The sequence below is a fragment of the Helianthus annuus genome, chromosome 8 (genome assembly GCF_002127325.2).
Source record: "Helianthus annuus cultivar XRQ/B chromosome 8, HanXRQr2.0-SUNRISE, whole genome shotgun sequence".
In the NCBI taxonomy this organism is placed as follows: Eukaryota; Viridiplantae; Streptophyta; class Magnoliopsida; order Asterales; family Asteraceae; genus Helianthus; species Helianthus annuus.
The window spans coordinates 10,857,560-10,868,783 of NC_035440.2; the positions used below are offsets into that span (position 1 = coordinate 10,857,560).

The following is an 11,224-nucleotide window of genomic DNA, read 5'->3' on the forward strand; positions in this document are numbered from 1 at the left end:
GGGCATCGCTGGTCAGTTGCATGTTGGGTCGGTATGGCGGGGCGTGGCAAGCCCGCGTGGGTTGGCCACGTGTTATAATTTTTTTCTCAATTATTATAAAAATACACACAAAATTAAAAAAAAAAAAGCCTAAAATTATTATTAAAATTTCCTAGCCACCTATAGCCTAGCCAACCCAGCCCATGAGAGCCGGCCACGGAAGACCGCTAGGCCCGCCCAACGCCCGGGCTGAAACCTCCGCCCAAGGGGCCACGCCGAAACCCAAACCCACCTGAGGTGGTGACTTGGGCGTTTGTACCCAACCCCCGCCCCATACCCCATACTCTTATTGGGGTAAATAGTTAATCCAAAACACACATCAAGTGGTGGAGGACCTGCATTTCTCTTGAGAGATGCAGGTTCGACTCTCACTTGGTGCAGAGTGAGGCACTGGTGGGCAATGATAGGAGACCCAGGGAAAACTGGGTTGGATCCTTGAGCCAAACGGGTTTTACCGGTAATTTCACTGTCGTGCCTACGGGTGGGTGGGTTACCGGGTTTTCCCCGGAATTGATGGTGGACTCGGGTTATTCTCGGATTACTCCGTTTGTCCAGTGAGTTCCCCAAAAACGCTTGGGATTGAGTTTGTTGACCGTAAAAAAAAAATACTTAGAAACACCAGCAATTAATTACGAAAAACATACTAACATAACTTTATATCTTCCGCCAATTTAATTGCACAACCCATTTTTTCTATTAACACAATTTCACGCATATGAAAAATATATGTATTTATGCATTACATATTTTTCAGTATTCAACCCGTGTAATATACGGGTTATTATCGTATTTAGTGTTACTAATTAACATAAACTGTTTTTTTACAATAAATTCAAATTAGTTGTGTGAATTGTCATATGGTAATTAAAATACGTCAGCTATATGAAGTTTTTTATTAATTATATAACTATTAATTTCTAGTATACAGTCACGTATAATACACGGATCTATAACCTAGTTGTTCTATAATATCTATATTACTTTTTAAACATTTGATCATTTACATTTTTCTTAAGAGCTTATAAATTTATTTTTTTTTAATTTAATATTGAACATGACCGCTTAAAATGACTTATACAAGAAAATATGTTGATCTAATTTGTTATAACTATAAGTTGATCTTATGCGTTTGCATTAGTTTTAAGTTTTGTATTTTTTTTATTACTATTCCGTGCAAAATCATCTCGTAGTTTAACAATTCGTGTGTTTTGAGTGTACAAGAAAAACTTATCTTATCATAAAGGAAAAATACTTACTACACTGATAAAATAGTTTAGAGACAAACTGATAAAATTATAACTTATCATAAAAAATACTTACTACACATTATTATTACTCACAAAAATGGCATCAAAAAAATCCAATTATTTCACAATAAAAAAAAAAACACAAACAAACTAATAATGAAAGATGGACCACTTATTAGTTTTCATTAATGAATGACATGGACAAGAGAGTCATGCTTGAACAACAATCAAACAAAGTTAATAAAAAACTAAGAAGATGAGTAGTGGAAGACTCAAGTAATACTCACATCTTTAGGCGTTTTGCACCATGTGATAATACAGTTAGCAATAAGGCATTATTGGGTATTATGTTAAAATGGGTGCAGTGAGGCTTAAAATCTTGTGGGGCATTATATTTTAATAAAAATATAAACCTTAAAAAATGTTATTGGCCAAAGATTGAGAAGATGTGCAACATTGGCCAAAGAAACTGAAGGAAGGCGTGGGAAAAAGAATGCTTCGGACAAAATTTTTGTAAAAAACGCCCAAGGGGCGGTCTAGGTGCGTGGAGGCGTTTTTTTTTTGGGAAAAACGCCAAAAAAACCCATTACGAATGGTCTAACAGCCTTTTCTTTGCCTTATTTGGTTATAATAGAACGTTAAAAGACCATTTCGCCCTTAATTAAAAGGGAGGAAAAAGAAAAAAAAACTGGATGTTAATTGAATAATCTAACCAGATTTTGATTTTGGATGAAAAAGACAACAAATTTAAAACCAAAAGGACCCAGATTCAAAAGATTTGAGTTTTAAAAACACATTTTTTTTTGTGTTTTAGTCCATTGCGTTTAAAAAAAATACAATTTTATGTGTTTTTAGATCATTTCTTTTTTAGAAAAAAAACATAATTTTTTTGAAAAAACTACACCGTTGGTCCTTGTGGTTTCTGCCAAATTTCAATGTCGGGCGCTAATAGTTTTTTTTTTTTTTTTTGTAAAATCAGGTATTAACTTTCTAATTTGTCATAATGTTGAGTACTAAGACCAAACCTTCTTAATTTTTTTTTGTTAAGTCTTAATAAAATGACTAAAATGTCATTTAATAAATAGAAAGTCTATTTTAAATTAATTATATTTGACTAAAATAATTTAAAGTATTATTTATATTTATCTTTATATTTTTTATATTTTTCTGTTTTAATTATATTTTTATAAAATTATATGGATTTGAAGTTTATTATTTGTAAACTTTGATTTTATATATAATATTATTTAGATTAAGTTAAAAAGTTTATTTTACTAGCATATTATTATATATAAAATCAAAGTTTATAAATAATAAACTTCAAATCCATTTAATTTTATAAAAAATATAAATAAAACAGAAAAATATAAAAATATAAATATAAATAAAACTTTACATTATTTTAGTCAAATATAACTAATTAAAAATAGATTCTTTAGATATTAAAGGGCATTTTAATCATTTTAGTAAGACTTAACAAAAAAAGTTAACAAGGTTTGGCCTTAGTACTCAACATTGTTAGAAGATTTGGCCTTAGTACTCAATATTGTAACAAATTAGAAAATTAATACCTGATTTTGCAACAAAAAACTATTAACACCCGACATTGAAATTTGGCAGAAACCATAAGGACCAACGGTGTAATTTTTTCTAATTTTTTGTGTTTTTAGTCCATTGCGTTTTAGGAAAAACACTTTCTTTTTTGTTTTTAGGGCATGTTTGGCTAAGCTTATTTTACCTAGAAAGGACTTTTTGTGAAAAAGACTTATTGACTTATGACTTTTTAAAAAATAGTTTTTATAAAAGTGTTTGGAGTAACTTATAGGGTGGGAAAAGCCAATAAGTTAATAAGTTGTTTTTTAAAAAGTGTTTGGCTTAGCTTATTGATGTAAAATGACTAAAAAACTAATAAGTCAATAAGTTGGTTTAAAAAGTCACAACATCCTAACTTTTCTAAAAGGATTTTTTCTCCTATACAAAAAGTCATTTTGAAAAGTCCTTTTAGGTTTCCCGAACACAAAATCTCCTTATTAGTTTTTTGAAAAAGCTAATAAGTCAATAAGTTGGTTTCAAAAAACTTAGCCAAACATGCCCTTAGTCCATTGCGTTTTAGAAAACCACATTTATTTTGTGTTTTTAATCAATTGCATTTTAGAAGAAATTTTTTTTTTTTAATGTTTTTAGCCCATTACGTTTTAGAAGAAACATTTTTTCTTTTGTTTTTAATCTATTGCATTTTAGAAAAAAAACACTTTATATTGTGTTTTTTGTCCTTGCTTTTTAGAATAAGTCATGTAAAACTAGGAAGAGACCCTCTATATGTACGAGGTGTAAAGCACAAATTGCACTAAGTTCAACAATGGCATATCATATAAAGTTAAGAAGTTTGTAGATGGGCACAATCATATATCTGTTTCAGATAGAGATGTTCACTTATTATCTGTTATACGAATTTGTCACATGTTCAAGAAGAGATGATTTGGGAGTTGTTTACTCTAAATCTTGGTCCTGTTAAATCATTCATATCATGAGGAAAAGATATGGTAAAACGTAGGTGCTACAGCTGATGACTGCAAGAACTTTAAAAAGAATAGAGTAAATTACGTTTTTGGCCCCTGTGGTTATATCAGTTTTACTATATTGGCCCAAAATAAGATTTTTTAACAGATTTGTCCCCATGGTCCCTATAACTAACCGTTTTGGCCCCCTAAATCTAACCAAACCCTAACTCAGGTTAATTTATTGGTCACATGAAGGGTATAATGGTAATTTCATCCTGATTTCTTTTTAACCCCTTCTCTCTCGTCATCTTCCCCAGAACCCTCTTCAATCCCACTCATCATCTTCCCCAAAATTCAAAGCAACGGACGAACAAGCAATCAATTTCTAGCGATTAACAACTTCCAGCGAACCTGCAACTTCCGGCGAACCTGCAATTTCTAGCGATTAACAAAAATGTGAAAAACCCTATCCGATTTGTGGTCTCGTGAACCCTTGGCTCCCCCATTTAAATCTTCCTCCTCATCAGATCAAAACACACACACAAACACACTGATATTTTGTTTGTTCCTCCAAAATGTCTCTTCAAACGCCATTCTCATCATCATCGCCATTTTTGCTGAAGAATCTAGGAAAATCGATCGGATTTGTGAGATCAGGGGTTGTGCGTTGTGGATCAAGTGTTGGTGGGGAGAATCTGGGGATGAGCAGTGGAGTGTTGTTCAGCCGTTTGAAGAAGTGAAGAAGGAGGAGTTTATTGTGTCGATTTCGCCTTAGAAGTCGCTTGCTTTGTCAACGCTATTTTCATGAGTATGAAGCTGCCATTAACGAGCAAATAAAGTAAGTTTGTACTGCTTCTGATGCTTGTGCTTGTTGACTGTACTGCTTCCGATTGCTTGTGCTTGTTGCCTAATAGGCTTTTGATCTGTGTTTGAAGTTTATGTGGGGATGATGATGATGATGGTTGAAGATGATGATGTTCGTTAAAGATCTGGGTTAGATTTAATTGAAGATATGGGGATGATGATGAGATCTGGGTTAGATTTAAATAAGATATGGGGATGATGATGGTTGAAGATGATGATGTTCTTGAAAAAATCTGGATTAGATGATGATGGGAGAGAAAATTACCAATTTACCCATCATGTGCCTAATAATTAACCAGAGTTAGGGTTTGGTTAGATTTAGGGGCCAAAACGGTTAGTTATAGGGACCATAGGGGCAAATCTGTTAAAAATTCTTATTTTGGGCCAGTATAGTAAAACTGATATAACCACAGGGGCCAAAAACGTAATTTACTCAAAAGAATATAAATAGTAGTTACATACGAGAACATGATGCAAATATGATTGTTAACAGATTGGCGGATAAGAAAAAGTTCTTGGTTGGTTATTCTTTTGACCATTCGGTTGATGAAAATCGTCGCTTAATTGGTTTATTTTGGGCTGAAGGACTTTGCAAGCAGAATTATATAGAGTTTGAAGATGTTATCTCTTTTGACGCAACATTCAAAACTAATAACTAATTGTTGTTCAGATTTTATTAACTTTTTATATCTATTATATGATCTGTAGATTATTTGCTTTAATTTGTACGTAGATACAAGATGGTTTTTGTCCTTTTCACGGGCATCGATAATCATTGTTGAAATGTAACATTTGGAGCGGGGTTGTTAGCATCCGAAACTATTGAATCATATAAGTAGTTACTTCAATTATTTTTGAATTCATTTAAACATCAACCAAAGGTTGTAGTCGCTAATCATTAATCAAGTTCCTGCAATGAAACAAGCTATTAAATGTGTTTTTAATCAAAGGAGACATAGATTATGCATGTGGCATTGTGGCATATCATGAAAAAAGTTGTTAACAAAGTTAGCTTACTATGGGTAATTTAATACATATACAAAGTTGTTTCTTTTATACCATGGGTAATTATTTAACACACTAGTATTAAGCCCCCACGTTGCAGCGGTTGTCATAAAACTGTGTTAACTAGTAGCAATACTATACCATTGTCAGTGACCACTAACACCGAAAAAGCTCGTAAAAACAAAATAAATAAAAACGGGAAAAATAACGCCGAGCGAAAAGAAAACATAAAATCTTTGAATCATGCACGCACGTTGCTGAGAAATTAAACTAAAACGTAAAACATAGAAAAAAATAACCAAGTCCATCGAGGACCCGCGTGTTGGACGAACTTGTCAAACACAGAAAAATAGATGTGACGCGACAGGCAGTCAAACGGGAAAAAAATATACGAAAAAATGTTGAACTCCACACACACGTTGCGGTGCGTTAACTCACAAAATTTAGAACGATACGAAAAACTTGGGAAAGATGAAAAGTATGGTGGACCAAAATTGAAAATAAAAAAGAGTTGGGATTAAATTGCAAAAGGTAAAAAACTTTAGGTTAAAAGTAAAAAAAAAAACAAAGGGTCTAAATGCAAAATTGAAGTTATTTATTAATTTTAGATAAAAATAAGGATAAAAATAAGTGATATCTATATTGGTTATTAATTAATATTAATATTAAAAGAAAATTATTAAACAAATATAAATAAAATTTATGAGGTTGAAGGAGAGAATAACATGTGGCATTATTTGGAGTGTTTTATTATAAGTTAGATAGATGAGTAATTTGACAAAAAAAAAAATTATTTTTATAGGTTGGGCATGAACTTTGCAATAATGAAGACTTCAAACATGTGATATTGTATGGACAGACTCAATTAAGCCTTCAACCTTGATAGAAAGGACAACTATAAGGGGTAGGGGTGGTTATTACTCATCACCCATTTATCACTCACAACTTCGAATCAAGTTCCGTCACGTCATCGAGCTTTATTCCATCACTTACAACCTTTTTTAGTGGAAATGCCCATCACTTAGCACCACACCCAACAATTTCCCCCCCAACCAATAATTTCCCTCACAACATTCAAAACATAACCAAAAATAACGCGTCAAAAGTTTAACACAAAACAATTTCACGCGTTAAAATATATGGGGTGGCGGTGGATTTTTAGCATTGTTCACGCGTTGAACATTTTCATCACGCACAAAAAAGGCACCTCCCTGGGTTGGCCTAATGAATGAGTTTGGTCTTATGAACAATACTCATTAACCCCTTTCCAACCCATTTTTTGTTCTTTGAGGACACTCAACTAGATAGGACCACCAATCCATATTTGGTATTTCTTCCTTTTTTTTCAATACCAAGTATAAATCTCTAGTTAACAATTGTGAACTTTTTTTTTTTACCTTGAACAGCCTCCAATCATTTTGCTTATTGTTGAAACTTAATGTGAATTTACACTTATAAACTACTATTTGCTTTTCATTTTAATCAATGTGTATTATCATCAACATTTATACCCTAGATTAACATTAATTCGAACATTATCTACTATTCCAAGTACAATAATACAATCTAAAAAAGTTTCCAATTTTTCTCAATGAAGCATGTTGCATTGTTCATACCAATGTCAACACATCTTGAATCATTCTACATTACAACAATCTTTTAATACAACTTGTAACCTCATATACCTATTTCCGCAACATCGGATTGAGTTCTTAACCACCGCATCCGCCACCACATCCGCCACCACATCCACCCCCACAGGCGGCAGCATTGTTGGGGGGATGCGAGTCGCGTTTAGACGCACCATCTGCACAGGAGAAGATGAGAGTTGTGAAGATGGAGAAGGTGACAATGACACACCAGAAGACTAAAATTGCATGGTCCTCAAAACCTCCATGGATGCTACCATCTCCCACCATTCTTCCAACCACTGGTTTCCATTGTCTTCCCATATTTTCCCCTCACTATGTGTGTGTGGGATGAATAGATCCATGTTGGTTCTTATCATCTCCTCACTAGTTGACTTTGATTGAGTCCATGTGTGGACACAATAATTTATTTCTTAACTTCTTATCCATTCTTTCAACTTTTTATAACTAGTCATTGGTCAAAACACTTAAAGTTAATACATTTGAAGGATTCCTGGATTTCCATGATGTCAAATTCAGAGAAGTTGAAAATTATTACAAGAATTCATAGCCATTTACTTTCTTTTAGTTTTTTTTAAAGATAATTTTTTTTAATCTGGTCGTATCGTATGTGGGATTTGAAACCAAGACCTCCAAACCTATGTGTTTCTAAAGGCTTTGCTTTTGCTAACAGGCCACCAACCCTATTGGTTTCATAGCCATTTACTAGTTGTGAAAATTGACACCATATTAAGACCCTCATTACATAATTTTAAACATCAAAATCCAAGTAATTTTTAATCATGGGTACCCGTAAAGAAAATTCACAGTGCCCATGAATACCCTGCTAACCAGTCTAATAAAGCGTAGCTTACGTCAGGCAGCCAAGAATACTAGGCATTGTAGCAACGTACACGCAGCAAATTTTCCTGCTTGCATTTACGTATCGATATAATTGTTTGTTTACTTTGTATGCATTGTATGAGAAAGATTCCAAAGACTTATAACTTGTAATTTGTTGGTTCTTTGATATAGTCTTCATATATTTTTCTTTCAACTCTTTTGGCCTAAACATAGTTTCCTTGAGGTGATTAGCCTTATTATAAGAAGAGTTCTTATATAAACTTGTACATAAAAATGACACACATATACATAGTTCTCATATAACATATAACATGTCTTGTTTTTACAATCTAGTTACGCTTATGTTCTTTGACTTGTCCTCTCGGGATCTTGCTAAGAATGTTGTAATTTAACTGCTCCAACAAGCTTTTCATGTCTCTGATTCCTTTGCGGACAAGATAATCAACTTCGCTCTCGTGTCTTACATATAAAGCTGGTAGGGTTCCAACACAAAGAAAACCTACAAACAAATTGACGATTGATCCATCAGATCCAAAAGTATATGGTCGCGGATACCATTAGAGCATATACAATGAAAGACATATATACATAGATTTTGAAACTTACAAAGATATATGAGATTTAAAGAAGTGAAATGACTTCCAATAACCGATATCATCCATAGTGTTGCCATTGTCTACAAGAAATAAAACGATGCATACTCAATATTCATGCATGTCCGGTGGTAGGACTGTACACTAACTGGACCGTTTGACATGAAGTTTGTTTATTTAATAACGAGTGAACATGAACAAAAACTTTTGTTTAGCTTATTAAATGAACGAATATTGACAAATGTCCCGTTTTTGTATATACGTTTATGATCATTTTAGAACCAGCATCTTGTATTATATAATGTCATTTGACGATGAGCAAGGCTGGCCCAGAGCAAGTGCGGGGTGGACGACCGCTCTGGGCCCAAATCAAAATAGGGCCCGGAAAACTTTATAATTTTTTTTTATATATTTAAAAGAAATATGTATGTTTTTTTAAAAAAACCTTAAAGGGTCTGGATTTATGAACCAAAAACGTTAAAACCAACTCTTTAGAAGCCTAACTGTTTCGAAGCCCAATTGTTTTTGCCAATCAAATTCAGAAGCCCAAATATATAAACAATCATAATGGATTAATGAATAGGGCCCAATTTTTTTTATCTCGCACATAACCAATTTTTTTATGATTTTCGGAGACGGGCCTGACGATGAGTATTGATATCTAAACTTTAATTTGGATATTGTTGTTTACTTCTTCTATTGTTGTGTATGTTCGTTAACGTTCATTTAGAATATTAATGAACGGACGTTAACAAACACGAGCATGTTCATTTTCTTAACAAGCAAACACAAACATGAAAATATGTTCACTTAAGTGTTTGTGTTCGTTCATTCGTTCGCTTAAAGTTAAACGAACGAACACAAACGTATCTGTGTTCGTGTTTGTTCAATTCATTTACATGCCTACTTTCTCATTTAACAAAAGTTTCACACGTACCGAGAGAAACCGAACGAGATCTTCTCCACTGGCTGTATAATAGAACTTAAGTAACAATCTGTTGGTTTTTCTGTACAACCATTTAAACATCGATTCGGGGATGGTTATCTCTTCAAAATCAGGAAGATCCCTAGATGAGATATTAATCAAGAAAAAACTTAATGAATTATACAACTTTTAAGTTTAGATCAATTCAATATATAAAAATGTGTTCATGGTGTTACCATTGAGTATATTTTGCCATGGTGTAGGTGATGTAGATGATCAACATGGCGCCAATCGCGACGTGACAAACAAGTGAAACGAAGTTATATTCGTAAACCTCGAAAAGAGACCAAACTGCTGTAACTACTAACAAGATTGACGCTGATAATCTTGTGTTCCTCCATAAAAGGACGTCTGAAACTGCAAGGGGACACCAAACATTTAGGGGTGAAAAATGGTATAAATATAACTTGAGTGCAATTTCAGAGATTTTATAGAAGTTAAGGGGGAATAGTTGTCATTTTTAATTAGTAACTTGTTTGCATAATTCCCCAAAACTCTTTACATACGGGTCACTAAAATATATAATAACTTATAACGTTCTAAATAAATTAAAATACTACAAGATAATATATATTTATTTTTGTCTATATGTTGATAATAAGATTGTTAAGATTGAGTTGGTATACAATAACAGCTAAGTTTTGATGAAATTAAAAAATTGTCAAGATAAAATTTCGAAAATATGTAAATAAAAATAAGCACATATTTGAGTCTATATAGAAAATTGTATGTTAAAACTTATTAAAGAAATGGGTTTAACAATATTACATAATCTAATGACTGATTTAACGTTAGGCTATTAGATCCAAATCAATATTATTAGTTTTCAATTAACACTAGATAACAAATAAATAATAAGTTTTACATCAATCGATTCGTATCCTGATTCTGATCAAAAACTCGAAAACATTGGTTTGTAATTTGGAAAAAAAAAAAAAAAACCTTAACTCCGTTTTGTTTTTTTTAACGGCGGACTATATTACAAACAAAATGGAAGAGTTCGGATATTGTGGATAATTAACTGCGTTGCGATTATTATCGGCCAAAAAGAGACAGATTAAAATCCAATTTGTTAAATAAAAGTAAAAAAGAAAAAAATCGATAAATATTTAGAAATAATACGGATGGTTTAGGAAATACCCTGCCCATTTCCAATGAATGAATGGAAATATCTCTTGAAGGTTGCCATATTTTGGTACGTCTTGGTGTCGTAATCTGAATCGGTAGAAGATGTCGCCATGGTCGCCAATGCACTATAAAACTATATTTAGTGACGAATATATAGTCACAAAAAAGTTCGAAGCTTTGTGTATAAGAAAGGTTTTGCAAAGGGAAGAAAGGGATGACTTTGTATTGGCTTTTAGGATTCGGTCTTCTTCTAAAGAATATCACACGTCCCCAAGTTACTATGTGTCTATGTAACATTTTAATTTCTCTTTATATTAACATATTTTATTATATGTATTTTCAATATAAGCAACATTCAAATCGAGTTTAT

General features: G+C 32.6%; 1 protein-coding gene across 1 annotated transcript; it reads right to left on the bottom strand.

The window, feature by feature from the left end:
• Positions 1 to 8,381: 8,381 nt before the first annotated feature.
• Positions 8,382 to 10,997, bottom strand: LOC110872044 (reticulon-like protein B9). The gene is made up of 5 exons (XM_022120803.2): positions 10,867 to 10,997; positions 9,903 to 10,083; positions 9,679 to 9,808; positions 8,755 to 8,824; positions 8,382 to 8,647 (listed from the first exon to the last, which is right to left on the bottom strand). Exons 1-5 carry the CDS (start codon positions 10,964 to 10,966, stop codon positions 8,478 to 8,480), a joined length of 651 nt encoding a protein of 216 aa, XP_021976495.1. The 5' UTR covers positions 10,967 to 10,997; the 3' UTR covers positions 8,382 to 8,477.
• Positions 10,998 to 11,224: the final 227 nt, after the last annotated feature.